Source organism: Rhamphochromis sp. 'chilingali' (assembly GCF_963969265.1).
Source record: "Rhamphochromis sp. 'chilingali' genome assembly, chromosome: 9".
NCBI classification, from domain to species: domain Eukaryota; kingdom Metazoa; phylum Chordata; class Actinopteri; order Cichliformes; family Cichlidae; genus Rhamphochromis; species Rhamphochromis sp. 'chilingali'.
In genome coordinates this window covers 9,802,158-9,819,072 of record NC_137936.1, presented here as the reverse complement: position 1 = coordinate 9,819,072, position 16,915 = coordinate 9,802,158, and the positions used below count along the sequence as shown (strand labels likewise).

At 43.1% G+C, this 16,915-nt stretch overlaps 2 protein-coding genes across 3 annotated transcripts in view; one reads left to right on the top strand and one right to left on the bottom strand.

The window, feature by feature from the left end:
* Positions 1–10,257, top strand: part of ncoa3 (nuclear receptor coactivator 3) — a 36,197-nt gene extending 25,940 nt beyond the window's left edge. The window contains exons 7-23 of the mRNA XM_080892176.1: positions 105–296; positions 842–928; positions 2,418–2,561; positions 2,974–3,121; positions 3,214–3,767; positions 4,376–5,343; positions 5,469–5,586; positions 5,697–5,933; positions 6,144–6,356; positions 6,495–6,612; positions 6,751–6,916; positions 7,039–7,395; positions 7,550–7,645; positions 7,749–7,971; positions 8,061–8,253; positions 8,378–8,573; positions 8,665–10,257. Of these exons, the coding sequence (XP_080748302.1) occupies positions 105–296; positions 842–928; positions 2,418–2,561; positions 2,974–3,121; positions 3,214–3,767; positions 4,376–5,343; positions 5,469–5,586; positions 5,697–5,933; positions 6,144–6,356; positions 6,495–6,612; positions 6,751–6,916; positions 7,039–7,395; positions 7,550–7,645; positions 7,749–7,971; positions 8,061–8,253; positions 8,378–8,573; positions 8,665–8,676 (4,022 nt within the window). The 3' untranslated portion in view covers positions 8,677–10,257. The remainder of the gene's footprint in view (positions 1–104; positions 297–841; positions 929–2,417; positions 2,562–2,973; positions 3,122–3,213; positions 3,768–4,375; positions 5,344–5,468; positions 5,587–5,696; positions 5,934–6,143; positions 6,357–6,494; positions 6,613–6,750; positions 6,917–7,038; positions 7,396–7,549; positions 7,646–7,748; positions 7,972–8,060; positions 8,254–8,377; positions 8,574–8,664) is intronic.
* Positions 10,258–15,156: 4,899 nt separating this feature from the next.
* Positions 15,157–16,452, bottom strand: id1 (inhibitor of DNA binding 1, HLH protein). Of its 2 annotated transcripts, none has more exons than XM_080892202.1 (2): positions 15,987–16,452; positions 15,157–15,746 (listed from the first exon to the last, which is right to left on the bottom strand). In XM_080892202.1, the coding sequence occupies exons 1-2, from the start codon at positions 16,341–16,343 to the stop codon at positions 15,711–15,713; spliced, it is 393 nt and encodes a 130-aa protein (XP_080748328.1). In that variant the 5' UTR covers positions 16,344–16,452; the 3' UTR covers positions 15,157–15,710. The 2 variants fall into 2 exon arrangements, with proteins under 2 accessions (XP_080748328.1, XP_080748327.1); XM_080892201.1 differs by having other exon boundaries at positions 15,157–15,749; positions 15,987–16,451.
* Positions 16,453–16,915: the final 463 nt, after the last annotated feature.

Genomic DNA, 16,915 nt, shown 5'->3' with positions numbered 1-16,915 from the left:
TTTAAGATGCATAAAACATAACAACACACACATAAATGGTGGATCACTTGCACACGTGGTTAAAGAGTCTGCATCTTTTTTTTTTCTTTTTTTTTGCATCACAGCACCCAATGGAGCATCGTGGGGTGGAGAGGCACCTCGTCAGAAGAGCCACACATTCAACTGTCGCATGCTGGTCAGCTATGTTCACAGTCAGACTCATGGACTGCCAGAAGAAAGAGCGGGAGGCCAACGCTATGAGACTATGCAGTGTTTTGCTCTCACTCAGCCCCGGGCCATGATGGAGGAGGGAGATGGCAAGTCATTGTTTATAAGCTTGTTTTGTTTTTTTTAGTGTTAGAGCCACATTAAGAAAATAAATAATAATTAGTGTCCATTTTTAGACTAAAGTCAAAATTTCGAGCTTATACTCGAATTATCATTTTGATAATTGCCACAGCTCCTATACTCTCTACAAATTGCATTGTGTAGATGAGTTAGTGAAACTATTTGATCAGCTCTCTTATTGTGTCTTATTGCACAAGGGTGTAACCATCAGTATCTTTCCATCTGTCTACTGCCAGACATGTCAAGTTTGTGTGGGTTATTCTTTTTCCCTTCTGACCACATGCAGCTTTCTGCACCATCTTTAACATCCTTATGTTTATACTCATTCGTACCATACTTTTATGTTTAAAATTTGTGGTTTAAAACCAGATGTACTTTCATTACCTTTTGCCTTATTTGGCTTCCTCTTAAATATTCCAAATAGTTCTGTATCCATAAACAAAATAGTAACTGTCCCGTTCTGCCTCCACTGTAGTTACATGAGGATTTAACATGGCGCTGTCTCTTTCCTCAGATTTGCAGTCATGTATGATATGTGTGGCACGACGCATCACTGCAGTAGAGCGGACAGAGAGGTTTAGCACTCGTCATGAACTGTCTGGTAAGTGTTTGCTGTATGACATGTAATGGAGACACCTGAGAATTTAAAAAATAATAATAATAAAAATTAAGTACATTTGGGGGAAAAATGCATTTTAACCAGCTACAGCGACAAGGCTTATATTATTTTTCATACTGTGAGTTTCTCTGTGTTTGTCTGTGTGTCATGGTGGAACACATACTGGAGCAAGACGTAACACAAAGCCCGCTCGGACACTTTTGCAGCTCTTGTTTGTGCAATAGCATTGCAGTCACGCACGGCATACTCGCAAAGCTTGTGTGTAGCTAAAAATAAAGCATAGTTGTTATTGTTTTTCACATAGTGAGTCTGTCTCTGTGCGAGTGTAATTTTGGCTAAATTTGGCTTTGGAGACCCAGACTGCAGCAGGAATTACCACAATCTCTGAATATGCCTGTCTGTGGACAGATTTAGTCAACAGGAGACTGTCACAGCCGTAAAACAGACACACACTCTACTGCTTCAGTTAGTTGACATCAAAGTGATTGTGATCTGATGACATCTTATTTAATGTTTTTTGGTTTGGGTTCTGTTTTTTTTGTTGCTTTTGTGTTGTTTCATTTTTTTAAAATAGAAGTATATTGAAGCTCTACAGCAAACAGGAATTACAAAAGTTTTTGTGTGTGTGTGTCATGCACTATTCTTTCATGATTTCTGGCAATATAAGGCACGTGAAGAATTGGTCAGTTCAAGCTTTACGGTGCTAGAAACATCCATGGATTTGGATTTCCTTGGATTTGATAGCAACAAACAGTTGCTGCAGATGTGTCAGCTGCACATCAATGTTGTGACTCTCCTGTTTCACCACATCCCAAAGATGCTCCGTTGGGCTGAGATCTGGGGACTGTGAAGGTCATATGAGTACAGTGACCTTCTTGTCATGTTCAAGAAACCACTTTGGGATGATTTGAACTTTGTGACATGGCACATGCTGGAAGCAGCCATCAGAATACGGGTACGCTGTGGTCATAAAAGGATAGACTATTTCAGGCCATTCTCTGTAAACTCTAGAGATAGTTGTGTGGGAAAATCCCAGTAAAACATCAGTTTCTAAATTACTCAGACCAGGCCATCTAGCACCCACAACCATGTTGCATTCAGAGTCACTCAATCGACCTTTCTTCTCCATTCTGATGCTTGGTTTGAACTTCAGCAAGTTGTTTTGACCATATCCAAATGTCTAACGAGTTTACATGGACAATGCAATGAGTTCATTGTGACTGGCTGTTTAGCTGTACAATACAGTGTCCGTGTTTTGTTAAGCACAGCAGCTGTGCATAACACAATTATTTTAAATTTAATGAATATTATAAATTATGTAGGTGGTGCTACAGAATAAATCCACCCATGTCACAAATATGAACAGTTAGGCAGTGTTATTTAGAAATGTCTGTATTATTATACACATGGACTAAACCGAAAGCTTCTTTCTCCTCAACACCACCAGCTCACTTGGGATTTTCTGTTGTAGGTAAACTGATTGAAATTGAACAGCAGAACTCTCTTCACACGACCATGCGCCCAGGGTGGGAAGACCTGGTTAGACGCTGCTTGCAGATGTTCATCCATCGAAGTGAGGGACAGCCGTGGTCCTTCAAACGCCACTACCAAGATGGTATGCATTTCTGATTCTCCATTACTATATATGTGTGCAGTAACATCTTTTGTTTGGTTGCTCTTAGGCATGTCATCTTATTACAATCTTTGTTTTGTAGGTTAAGGCTCCTTGTACATAAATAAGAGGGTAACAACACTAATAACAATCTTACTCTAGCAAAAGACATGAGCTATGTAGCTAAACTTTCTGGGGTGTATAGTTATTGACCATGCAGGGTGCCTTGGTTATAGTAAACAGTGAATGATCTCTATGCTGACTTTATAATATTAAAGGTCTTGCTGAAGAGGGGACTGTATGGCAGCTGGTTTATTACCTATGGATGTTTTAATATTCGTAGTATGTTTAGTTTTTTTTGTCAGCTATTTTGGAGGAGTGACATTATTTTCTCTCTTCTTTTTTCTTGCTCCAGCTTTCCATAATGGCCATGCGGAGACACCTCTTTACCGGTTCTCACTCTCAGATGGAACCCCTGTCACAGCTCAAACAAGAAGTGACCTCTGCAGGAATCCCAGCACAAATGAACCACACTCTTTCCTCTCCACACACCTGCTGCAAAGGTGCAAATTGTCTAATGAACAATATGATTTCATCATGTTTCATTCCTTTCTACAGCTTAATCGTTGTTCTGTTTTCATTTGTATTTTTGTAGGGAGCATAATGGTTATCGGGGGAACCGTGGTGGTGGCATGAGGCCTCAGACCATGGGTATGAACAACCCCAACCAACAGATGAACATGGGCCCAGGAGGTGGGATGGCCATGAACAGGGGCTACGGTATGACTGAGCAGGGCAACGTGCCACAAAGAGGAGTGCCGCCGTACGCTGGGGGCAACCGGATGAATCCGATGAATCAAATGAGTCCCATGCATCATTCTATGCATCAAATCAATTCCATGCATCAGATGAACAACATGGGTCATATGAATCAGATGAACTCCATACATCCAATAAATTCCCCCATGAACTCAATGAACCAAATGGGGTCCATGAATCAGATGGGCCATCATGGTATGCATCAGCAGCAACAACAGCAGCACCAGCATCAGCAGATGGCCCCGTTCCATGGACCTGGAGGTGGACCTGCAGGTGCAGGGTATGGGATGGGAATGACAAGCCCTCCCCAAGCCAGTCCAGGGATAAATTGTCCTCCGCACAACGTCGTGGGTTCCCCCAGAGTCCGAGGTAGCCCCTTCTCTCCCGGAGGTATGAGCCAACTATTCTGAAACGGCCGAATTTAAAACAAAATTGAATATAGTGGTATGAAAAAATATTTTTGTTGTTGTTGTTTTGTTTTTTGTATATTTCTCACACTTGCATGTTTTAAATTAATTATTTAAAAGTAAAATTGAAAAATCAGACAAGGATAACAACACTAAATACAAAATGCAGTTTTTAAATAATGATTTCATTCATTAAAATTCAGTAAAATTGACCCAACCCTTCCTAGCCCCATGTGAAAAGTAATATTCTCCATAAATCATGAATTAACGGCGATAAACCACATTTTTTGGAAAGCTGTGTTCAGTTTCACCAGCCACACCCAGGCCTGATTACTGCCAGACCTGTTGAGTCAAGAAGTTGCTTATATAGAATGTGCCTAACAAAGTGAAACAGGCTAAAAGATTGCAAAAAGCAACACACCATGAACTGTAGGCCTCACTTGCTTCGGTTTTTAGGTTTACTTCGTTTTTCATATAGGGCCAGGAAAGAAGAAATCAGCTTGTTAACTGTACTTTAGTTATAAATAGTTAAAACTTTCTTTTTTATTTGGTGTGTGTTCAGTAGATTTACTCTGGTTGTGTCCTTTGTAGGTATGAACTCTCCCATGAGCTCCACTCATGCCGGTAACTCAGGAGGTGGAGGAGGAGCTACCACCTTCTCCAGCAACTCATTGAATGCCCTTCAAGCCATTAGTGAGGGAGTGGGCAATCCAATGCCTTCCCCACTCACTTCTCCTCCTCCTCACAAGCCCGACAGCTCCCCAAGCATCAACTCTACCAATCAAGCAGCAGGGGGACCCTGTAAAACTTCCCTCCCAGCCTACTCGGACTCCAGGAGCCCAGGAAGCTCACTGGGGACTGGTGGAGAGCAGCAATCTCAGCAGCACCCACACACCCCCACCAGTGAGGGCCCTCCTGACAAGCCAGACAGTCAGGCCAGCAGAGAGGCAAGTCTGGGTGTGGGAGAAACCAACAGACGGGTTCCCGACACAAAGTGCCACCAGAAGCTTTTGCAGCTCCTCACCTCTCCTACAGATGAGCTCCACACAGCAAGCTCCGGGCCCAGCTCCACACCTGAGAGTAAAGATGCAACAGCTGGTGTCACCAGTCCCTCCTCCTCTACGGGAGTGTCATCCTCTACAAGCAGCAATCATGCTGCTGTTTCCTCCTCTGGTAGCACAGGAAATGTAAATAACCAGTCACTGCAGGAAAAACACAAGATTCTCCACAAGCTCCTGCAGAATGGGAATACTCCTGATGAAGTGGCTCGCATCACAGCTGAGGCCACAGGAAAAAGCAGCTTGGATTCTGGGGCACCAGAGCCAGGGCCTGCCACCAGTGGAGTGGTTAGGGGGTCAGAATCAAAGCAGGAGCAGCAGAGCCCTAAGAAGGAGAAGCCCAATGCCCTCCTTCACTACCTCCTCAATAAGGATGACTCTAAAGAAGTGGGGGAGATAAAACCAAAGGATCTGGATGGGAAAGGTGCTCAGGGGCCAGGGGTCACCAGCTCTGATCACCATAGCATAGAAAGCAAGGTCAAGTTAGAGCCAGCTGATGAGGTAGGCTCAAAATCTCTCTTGCATGCATGTTCTCAAATACATCATCTTCTCAGACATCGTTTCTGATCCTTCCTGTTTTGTTTTGTTTTGTTTTTGTTTTTTTTTTGTTTTTTTTCATGGTTCAGACCCTGGAGACCATTCTAGGTGTTCCCAGGAACAACCCCGGCTTCTTCCCTGACTCAGATCCCAGAGCTGGGAAGGAAACTGGAAACAAACGGGGAAATATTCCAGACAGTTTACATGGTACGTCAGTCAGTATAATCAAGTGCATCATGTGATTTGACTCAAGTGCTGAACAGTAATACACAGAAGAGTGTGAAGGGACCTTAAACCTGGTTTTGTATTTGTTTCAGATGGAGAGAGAGCCCCCATTCTTCCAAGTCCGCGTGTTGCCTATCAAAGAGCCTTGTCCTTGGATTCCAAACCCATGAGCGGAGAGGGAGGAATGGGAGGCAGTCTGGCTACAAGAAGAAATATTTCCTCTTCCACAGTGGTCAAACAAGAGAACATGGACGTTCCAATCCGAGGAGCTGTGCCTAATGGCTATCCTGCAGGCATGAGTGTGTGTCCACCAAGAGGCAATCCTACAAGTAACTTAAGCACTTACTTCCTAAAATATCTAATATCTCCAAGTTTTCTCTTTATACCTGTTCAACAGAATAAACTGCATGAGAATTTTTTTTGAGTTCTAGTTACTTTAACATTTTTAGTTACAGCCACCACCTTTAGCACACAGAAGCTACTCCCTTGACTGACAACACCCAGTAATGAAACACTCTGTATATTTTCCTGTTATTCAGGAGGCATGGGCAGAGGCATGGGTATTCCTCAGCGCCCTCCCATGGCAGGGCCAGGGGAATGGGGGATGCAGAGATCCAGCGGCAGCCCTGTAGCTGGACCAGGACACCCTGGCATGGGTCGCTCTGGTCCACTGGGAGGACCCTTAATAAACCGCTCCATCAGTGCACCGGGAAACACCAGATCTATGCTGCAGCAGCAGCTCATGGATATGGGTATGTCACATGTCTCTGTTGTAGACTGAACCTAAAAAAAAATGCCCTTAATTTGTGTGCAACATACTAACATGACTATTTAAAAGCTTTCTGTTAAGTGCATTGTGAACCATACATGCATTTCTATCATGTCTCTAGGTAACAGTGATGCTAATGTAGGCATGAGACCTTTTTCTGGACACGGTCCCCCACCTCAGTCGCCCTCCTGGCCTGACTCTGCCATGGGAATGGAGAGACCACAGAATAACATAAACAGGTGAACCTTCAGCACCAATCCCACATTTATCTTCTCTTGTATTAGATGTCGAGCTGAACTCAGCAGCTAACATTATTAGACTCTGAAGGTGACATTTTGAAAACTTGTTCGTTATGGTTCTTTTGGTTTGGTGTTTAGGGACCCATTTGCACACCCCCTGGAAGAACTGTTGGGGCCTCTGCCCAATAGTGAAGGGCCAAGTGATGAACTTGTAGACCAGTTGGACTCTCTGCTCAAGGCTGCTGATGTCAGTACTCTTCAGGAGATAGACCGAGCTCTAGGCATCCCTGAAATCGTAGGCCAGGTAGGAGACACACTTAAGTCATAACTTCACTAGTGCCATTGTTAGAACCACTTTTGGCTTAACATGCACAGGAATTCTAGTAAAGTTTAGTCCACTAACAAACCAACATCTCTGTACGCCAGGCCCAGGGACCTGATGGCCTTCAGCACAGCCAAGATCAAAGCCAGGGTCCATGCCCACCACCATCGGGGCCATTCCCAGGGCCTGATACCTCCTTAGGCATGGACCAAAAACCCATGTATGGCCAAGGCTACCCAGGCCCCCCCTCGATGGGCATGCAGCCTGGATATGGTGGCAATGCAATGCAAGGCCAGTCTCCTGGAACCTTCAGTCCCATGATGAATCAGATGGGGCAGCCAGGGGGTTTTCCTGGCATGGTGGGTATAGGCAACCCCCGCGCAAACATGCCAAGACCTCGCATGATGACTGCCAACAAGCCTCTGAGACTTCAACTACAGCAGAGACTACAAGGACAACAGGTAATCTCTCTATGACACATTTTTTTTAAAGGTAGTCTTCCAGGCTTCCAACTTGTTTCTTTGAAATCTGTCTTCTTGTATGTTTGTTAAATATGGATGTGAAAAAATAGTATAAAGGAATAACAAGGTGTATTTATCTCATCTCACCCGGCAGTTTATGAACCAGGCACGACAAGCTGTAAAGATGGAAAGTACCCCTGGAGGAAACCCTGTCATACGCACAGGCATGCAACCTGGCATGGGTGGACAGGTATGTAGACAGTACTTCATCTGTAATGTAGCATGCGTTCACTCGACACGGCAGCAAAGCTCCAACTTACCTATTTAACACTGAGCATTGTTGTTCTCTGCAGCCGGGTTTCCTGAGTGCCCAGGTGTTAGCTCAGCGCAGAGAGTTGCAGTTAAGAAGGCAGCGGATGATGATGATGATGCAGCAGCAGCAGCAAGGTCAGGGGGCAGCAGGTACCTTCAGCCCTCCTCCTAATGTCACAGCACCAACAGGCATGGATAATCCAATGGCCCCCCCCCCCATGAACCAGCCTGGACAGCAGGCTTTCAACTATGGAGGCAACTACGGTGAGTTGGCTGAGATAGAGCCAGCTGTCAGTATCCTTTGTCATATCCTCCTGAAGTTTCACACTCAACAACTGTTGCACTATTTGCAGGGATGAACCAGCAGGGGGACCCAGCCTTCATGACTCCAGGTTGCAGCCCACCAGGAAATATAATGCCAGGAAGAATGGGAGGCCCACCACAGAATGCAATGATGCCAGGAATGCAGGGAAATCCACAGGGAGGGCACTCGTACCCATCTGGAGACTTGAAAGGATGGCCGCAGGGTGGAATGCCACGTAACATGTATGCTGCATCATGCTTCCTTTAGTCATCAGTTGTTTAAGTGTTACTTAACAGAAACGTTCCTAAGCACTTCTCAAAATCAAGTTACAGAGGTAATTTACTTTTCATTTTTCTCCTTGTCTAGGTCCTATCCTCAACAGTTCCCCCAGCAGGGCAATCAGGGCCAGTTTGGACCCATGATGATTAACAACTCTATGGGGGGACCCGGGCCGGTCAGCGGGGCTGGTGCAGGACAGATGGCTCAAATGCCAGGACAGATGCAGGGTCAAATGGGAATGAACTCCATGGGGATGGGCCGAATGCCAATGGGACCTGACCAGGTGGATAATTTTAGGGTCTTACATGTGTTTCAGCTGCTGCTCGGAGGATTTCCGTTTGTAACTGTCTGTCTGCTTTGTGTGTTTTTTGCAGAAGTATTGCTGAGGACCTGTGGCTCATGACAGAATCTGGACCTTTCAGCTGTGGCAGATTTAGCTGAACAAGGAGAGGAACTGGACGCAGACGCACACACATATTCACCACACACACAGTAGAGTTCCCCCAGCATAAATTTTGACACAAAGAACTCAGCACAACATGCTGCTCGCCCTAGAGGGTGTGGGCTGAAAGGACAAATGATTTGTGCTAGGTTTCATCCGCACACATGTATACAGAAATCCGATACGGCTGTGTGTTTGCACGTGCGTTTGTGTGTGACCTGAAGCTGTCAGGCAGTATTCAGCGTCACAGCCAGACTGCAGAACAGGACTACGGTACAACTGGCTGTGGCTGCACTTTACCACAAGGCTTCTGTTTCGGGGGGTGAGAGATTGATGCAATATTTCTTCATTACAGCCTTACTAGAGATTCAATGCCTTCACAACAATGTTTTGTTTTTTTTCTTCCTTATCCTTTGGATGCGCCTCATTCTAAAGTCATTGGAAGCTATAAGCACACAGTTTACTATGTTATGCAGATTGGAGCAATAACTCTTGCCTTTATGCTTTAGACTGTACCTGAGCATCATAATCCCTGTTATAAGCAAACAAATGGTACTGCAGTATTAGATGTCTCAAATGTTCTCTGTGAATATGAATTGTAAATATTCTACAATATATTATCAAACATGCTTTTTAAAGGCCCGTTCTTGCACAAAGTATGAGACCTGGTTGTATTTTTGTGTCCCATAGGTCAATGCTGATCTGATTTCCTTTTTTTTTTTTTTTTTTTTTTTTTTTTTTTTCATTTACAGAATGCTTTTTAATTTTGGAAACAAAACAATAAGGTTATGTATTACGTTTTTTAGGCACTTTTTAACTTGCGATGAGTATCTGATGCGTTGAAGGTTTGAGCTTTGACGTCATCAGCAGTGTTCCCCCCTCCCAGGAGCAGCAGCAGCTCTGTCAGTCCAGCTTTTTTTTTTATTTTTTATTATTATTATTATTATTATTCACACGATGTTCTGTTTCGACTGTTATCAGCTTGCTGAATCTACCTTTTCAACATGCGCAATCCAAAGATGTTTTTCCACATGTATAGTTTCTGAGGTTTCTGGTGTACATTTTTTACATTGTGTTATATTATTCTGATGGTAAATGGGTACATATCATTGGATCTGTAAAAGCTTTGGGTGGTTATGGACATGAGATGGATTGTTCCACAGTGGGAAAGTGAGGTGCAGTGGGGAGAGGACTGGAAAAAAAAAAAACACGCATGTTTTGTTGTGATGTAGAAAAAAAACAAAACAAAAAAAAAAACATCCACTTTAAGACATATCAATATCTCATCTATTTTTCAGGAAACAACTTCATCTTATGTCCAGACTTTGTTACTTCAGGAGAAAAAGAAATAAAAAAATATCTTGAAGTTTGAATGAAGTGCAAAAAAGAGGCAGGAGATCATTTGGTTTGTTTTTCTTTCTTTGGAGGTAAGATAAGCTGTTATTTTACAGGATGTATATTACAGATTTTTTTTTTTTTTCTCTGATGTTGATATTGATATAAAATACAAATTTCTATTTAAACACTCCTGGCTCTGGCTCTCCAATTATTTACTGTTCATAAGCTGTGATGCCTGTGTGCAGTTCTCTACACGTCAGTAAATATCAGCGGGTGCGCTGCGTTGTCAGAATGATTAGTTTGATCGTACAAAATGGATGCGAGGAGGAGGGGCGCTTCTGCTGTCAAGTTACTGAAAATAAGACGTGAAGGATTTGGTGTTCTGTTAGGCTTTTCTTGTATTTTCAGTATCACACTCTAGTCAACCTGGAAACGGTTTCCACTTTCAGGGCATAAAGAAATAAAGTTTGTGGGCTTATTTTCTTTCTTAAATACTTAAGCTATGTGACATAAAGAAGAACAATAATGATAAAAGAAAACTTCCAATTACAAAACAATACCATATTTTAGAAATGAGACAATGAAAGTAAATGGGTTCCTGAATAAGTATTGCATTGCACAGCAAAATATTTTACACTGAGAGGGCTTCTGTAAAGAAAATCAATCTTTTTAAAAGAACGATGCAGTTTAACATAGTTCTAACGCAAAATGTTAAACTCGTGACTCGTATAGACTGACTCTTTGCAAATTTATCAACATTCAGTTATTAATGTGCAATCTGCATAAAGCAAAAATACTTAATGTTTATAACAAAGTATCAGTTTGTAGTTTCTGTGAAATGCTTTGGTGTAAAAGAGAATGGTTTTGGTTGAAGGAGCTGATCGATCTCTGGATGGTCGAGTAGGTCATCACAACTTTGTCAAGTACTTCTGACCGGACAGGAAGTGTGGAAACAGAGTGATATTTACATATGAAATCGCACTCCCTGCTTTGCTCGCTGAATTCTGCTGTTTAAAATAATGCATCCCAAAGTTCCTTTGTTACAGCAAGTTAAATTAAATTTTGTTTATCAAAGGGTGTAAATAAGTACAATCATGTGTAACTCGACAAAACAAAGAGAAATGTGACCAAAGAAAGGAGTTAATGGGGTCAAAACTAATCTGAAATCAAAATCCAAACAAAGAAAGTAAAATAAGTACACAAATGATTGACACTGATCAGTCTGACAAGAAGAAACAACAAAGCTCTGCTGCAGAAGTGCATACGGAGTTTGTAAAGTGTGCACATGCCTTTATTTTTTATTTTTATATATATATACACACACACACACACACACACACACACACACACACACACACACACACACACACACACACACACACACACACACACACACACACACAGGGGCAAAAAAGTATTTAGTCAGCTACCGATTGTGCAAGTTCCCCCACCTAAAATGATGACAGAGGTCAGTAATTTGCACCAGAGGTACACTTCAACTGTGAGAGACAGAATGTGAAAAAAAAAAAAAAAAAAAAAATCCATGAATCCACATGGTAGGATTTGTAAAGAATTTATTCGTAAATCAGGGTGGAAAATAAGTATTTGGTCAATAACAAAAATACAACTCAATACTTTGTAACATAACCTTTGTTGGCAATAACAGAGGTCAAACGTTTACTATAGGTCTTTACCAGGTTTGCACACACAGTAGCTGGTATTTTGGCCCATTCCTCCATGCAGATCTTCTCGAGAGCAGTGATGTTTTGGGGCTGTCGCCGAGCAACACGGACTTTAAACTCCCGCCACAGATTTTCTATGGGGTTGAGGTCTGGGGACTGGCTAGGCCACTCCAGGACTTTCAAATGCTTCTTACGGAGCCACTCCTTTGTTGCCCGGGTGGTGTGTTTTGGATCATTGTCATGTTGGAAGACCCAGCCTCGTTTCATCTTCAAAGTTCTCACTGATGGAAGGAGGTTTTGGCTCCAAATCTCACGATACATGGCCCCATTCATTCTGTCCTTAACACGGATCAGTCGTCCTGTCCCCTTGGCAGAAAAACAGCCCCATAGCATGATGTTTCCACCCCCATGCTTCACAGTAGGTATGGTGTTCTTGGGATGCAACTCAGTATTCTTCTTCCTCCAAACACGACGAGTTGAGTTTATACCAAAAAGTTCTACTTTGGTTTCATCTGACCACATGACATTCTCCCAATCCTCTGCTGTATCATCCATGTGCTCTCTGGCAAACTTCAGACGGGCCTGGACATGCACTGGCTTCAGCAGCGGAACACGTCTGGCACTGCGGGATTTGATTCCCTGCCGTTGTAGTGTGTTACTGATGGTGACCTTTGTTACTTTGGTCCCAGCTCTCTGCAGGTCATTCACCAGGTCCCCCCGTGTGGTTCTGGGATCTTTGCTCACCGTTCTCATCATCATTTTGACCCCACGGGATGAGATCTTGCGTGGAGCCCCAGATCGAGGGAGATTATCAGTGGTCTTGTATGTCTTCCATTTTCTGATGATTGCTCCCACAGTTGATTTTTTCACACCAAGCTGCTTGCCTATTGTAGATTCACTCTTCCCAGTCTGGTGCAGGTCTACAATACTTTTCCTGGTGTTCTTCGAAAGCTCTTTGGTCTTGGCCATGGCGGAGTTTGGAGTCTGACTGTTTGAGGCTGTGGACAGGTGTCTTTTATACAGATGATGAGTTCAAACAGGTGCCATTCATACAGGTAACGAGTGGGGGACAGAAAAGCTTCTTACAGAAGACGTTACAGGTCTGTGAGAGCCAGAGATTTTCCTTGTTTGAGGTGACCAAATACTTATTTTCCACCCTGATTTACGAATAAATTCTTTACAAATCCTACCATGTGAATTCATGGATTTTTTTTTCACATTCTGTCTCTCACAGTTGAAGTGTACCTCTGGTGCAAATTACTGACCTCTGTCATCATTTTAAGTGGGGGAACTTGCACAATCGGTGGCTGACTAAATAATTTTTTGCCCCACTGTATATATATATATATGTAGAAATGAAATGCCTGCTTTTTCTTTGGGTCTAAAAGTTGTTTTTGAATCAAAACACCTGGGAGGTTTAGATGGGAGATGACTCTTTGGTTAAATTGTTATCATCTTGTCCACAACTGAAACATTAAGACACTAAGCCACAGGAAAATACTGCTATATTTAAAGTATTACTGAAAAGAAACCAGTAACTGGAGTGTAAGTGGAAAACGGCCTGTAATTTCCCCTTATCTGCAGTAACTGAGCAAAACGTTTCATTTCTGCTAATGCACTGTAATATGTTCATAAACAAAGTAAGAGTGAGTAGTTCTGATCTGCATCCTTATATTTTATTACTGATTCTTGCAAGACTTGGTGATCCTTTGTTTTTGATTCTATAATTAGTCATGTTTACATGTTTTCAATTAAAGATCACAGGTGTGGAATCAGTTGAGCAGTAAGTCAAAAGCAAAGGTATAATGGAAAAGGGCAACAATCGAGTAAAGTTCATTTATCGCAGTACAGTAAGCTCCTTCGTCTCTAAAAACACGCCATACTGTGTAAATGTGATATGTGTTAAGATTGCCACACGATGGCGCTGTTGTCTTCCTCTATCATCCTTGACACACGTACACAGCGGATAATCAAGACTTGCAATGTTTTTCATGCTCGCCAGAGGACAATAGAGTGGGAGAGTTGGAGGCAGGGGTTTGATGATGATTTATGTTTATTGACTCTGGGATTAAAATGATCATTGTTATTAAGACTGAGGCCAAAATCCTCGACACAGTCCCGACTGGATTTAACTGTAATTTAAAAAAAAAAGTACAAACTTCTTATAGAGGCTGCCCGGCCCAGAGATAATGTTACATATGTTTAACAGTTTAACTGCTCAGTAATATCATAAATGATGAAAAAAGTGTTAAATAAGTCCACTCGTGGAAGCTTCTCCTAGAACTAAAACAGTGTAGTTGTTTTTCCCCCTTGTTTTCTTTCCTCTTTTAAGTATATATAGCAAACTTATGGCATACGACTGTACTGTGGGAATCTCTATCCGACAAACTCTCTGTCTCTCCCTCTCTCTCTCTCTCTCTCTCTCTCTCTCTCTCTCTCTCTCTCTCTCTCTCTCTCGGTGTTGGCGTGTTTCCCGGCCCATCTGCGGCCTGGCCTGTGGATTACTGTTTGTTAATGTTTCAATCAGCTGTGTGTTGAGGAATGTGGAGCTATTTAACCTGAACTTCCCCAGGTGTGCCGAGGCGCCGCTCAGTCTGGGCCCCGCCGCCCTCCCCTGCCCTTGGCACAAAGCTATCACACAAACACAATCACACACTGGCCACGCCGGGGCTGCAGCTGTGCGCATCGCACCGCAGGGAAATGGGAAAAACATTGCACCAGGGAGACAGAATAAATCTTATAACGAATCGCCTCGCCAAAGCCATTTAACTCCTTCGGTGCCGGCAGATTTTTATTTTTTCGACTGCTGATTTACACGAGAACATATTGAAACACCATATTTAAATGGATGTTTTATGTAGTGAAGAAAAGCCTTTTGTTTTTATTTGATTTTATTTGCTGATCAATGGGCTTATCTTTGCCACAGAATTCGACAGATGTTGGGGGAATAAATGAAAACCTTCGACAGAACATGTGTCACTAATGCGTGGTTTTAATTTAAAGTTTATGTCAAGACCGTATCTGTAAGGATATTTAAATGTGTAGATTTAACGTGTGACTTCCTCTTGTAATGTGATACTTTAATGGCTTTTAGTGAGTCAAATTACCAATTAAACTGGCTGTGAACCAGTAGGTTTACCACCAGCTTTGGTTTTTAACTTTACTTGAAAGTAGGTGTAGCACTTTTCTGTGACAAATAGTTTACGCTCTCCTAAATAAGAATATATGAGTGTACTTGTGTGATTTATTGGAATCCTGATAAGGCTTTAAAGGTCATCATAGCGTAATCACCATGCAGTGTTATTTTTCACAGTTACAGCTCCCAGCAACGAAACCTCCCCAGGTATAGCACGTGAGTCAGATACCTTCTCACTCCCGCACACAGACACAGTGACACAAAGGGATCTTGTTCAAAAATAATGATCTTGTTTTAATAAAAACACCAAATAATGTACATTGTAAGAAAACAATATCTTCACATATTGTGGCATTGTAATATACAATACAGTTTGTCGCTCAGGAATCTGAGAAATTAACTTTTTTTTCTTTTTAAATCTTTTACAAAAAATGTTGAATCCTCTACATGGTTTACACAAAATACAAAGAGCAGTAACAGAAACGTTAGCTTTCTTTAGAAACTCTGCAAGCAACGGGCGATGCCGGTTGCGCTGAACTTCTCTTGGTCCCCTGGCTAACCCAGTCTATATCTGGACACTCTCTGTTCATCTTCCTCTCGTCCCGTGACCCTCTTATAAATCGAGAACCGTTAAGCGACAAAAGAGAGGCTCGTCGCCGCAGAATGTCCACACAACTTGTTATCTAACACTGGGAGTACGAAACGTCCCTACACAGTTCACGGTTGTAATTCTTGATGCGGTTCGAGAAGTCACATTAAGTAGCCTTGTTCATCCCCTCGCTGTGGTTGATGTGATGTGATGGGGCGATGCTCCAAGAGCTCTTAACGACACATGATCCTGTCATCTGAGCATCCGTTCTGCTGGAAGAAGAAAGTAGGTTGATTAGTACAACGCAGGTATATATACATAAATATATATTTTTTTAGCAAAGCACACGAGTTGTTATCCATGCGCAAATTGAGTTTTTACGCACGGGCTTGCAAACTTTACGCACGCGCACCGACACTTATATACATGTTTTTATCTGAATGCATGCAGCTCTGTTTGGACTATTGCCCATTCCCTGATTCATTCAGTATGAGTGGCGAGAAATTTACCTCCACTGAGATGCTGGCGAGCTCCGCGTTCAGGGTGGTAAGCGGCGTGCGGGGCACGCTGCTGACGGTGTGCTGGCGGCTCTTCTCCGGCTCGTCCAGTTCGACCTGCAGGTCCCAGATGTAGTCAATGACGTGCTGCAAGATCTCCACTTTGCTAGCCTTCTTGTTTGTGGGCAGAGTGGGCACGAGCTCCTTCAGTTTGCTGTAGCAGCTGTTCATGTCCTGGAGGAATACGCTCATCTGCTCGTCCAGCAGCGGGATCTTGCACTTGGAGATGGTCAGACTCTGATCGGACAGGCAGCGCACCACGTCCTCGCCTTTGCTCTTCAGGGCACAGGTAGATCCGACAACCTTCATCTTGATTAGTGTAGCTTCCAAAAATGAAGAGAAAGAAGAGTTATTGGGTTGGTCTCCTTTTTCAGGACTGATAGCAACGCAATGTTGACAGTTCGCAACATCCACATGGGCAAACCTCCCCGGCTTTATAAGAAAGTAGACGCCAGGGGCGGAGCCGAATCGTCCGGTTTGAAGGAGGACGGCCAATGGGACAGCTGCGTTTGTATTGATGGGGGCGGTTCAAAACTTCTCTCTCAGCCAGTGACAGCGCTCGGCTGGTTATCGGGATTTACAATCTGTTTGAGGGATGGCGTTACAAATGGAAACAAATGTGTGTCTTTTATGGGTAATATGTGGGAATCCAGCTGTCCACGGCTTGGGGACTCTGCAGGTGTAGATTGCCTGGGGACAGTCAAAGGGTGGTGAATGGTTGGGTATGCGCTGTGAGAATGCGTGTGGGACGGGATGAATGGAATGAATGGCTAATGATAATTGGGCTACCACAGTGCCTTTTCACAATTGTTGATGCCACTGCAGATGTGGATGACAATAGTACAGTAAAAGTTTAAAGAACTTATTTGGGAAGGAGTTCT

What these genes read in the sequence shown, in the direction of transcription:
- id1 (XM_080892201.1), bottom strand. Translation starts at nt 16,343, where the DNA reads ATGAAGGTTGTCGGATCTACCTGTGCCCTGAAGAGCAAAGGCGAGGAC. An exon ending in TCGCCAGCATCTCAGTGGAG is followed by an intron (nt 15,750 to 15,986) that starts GTAAATTTCTCG and finishes TTCTTCTTCCAG; the next exon opens with CAGAACGGATGCTCAGATGA.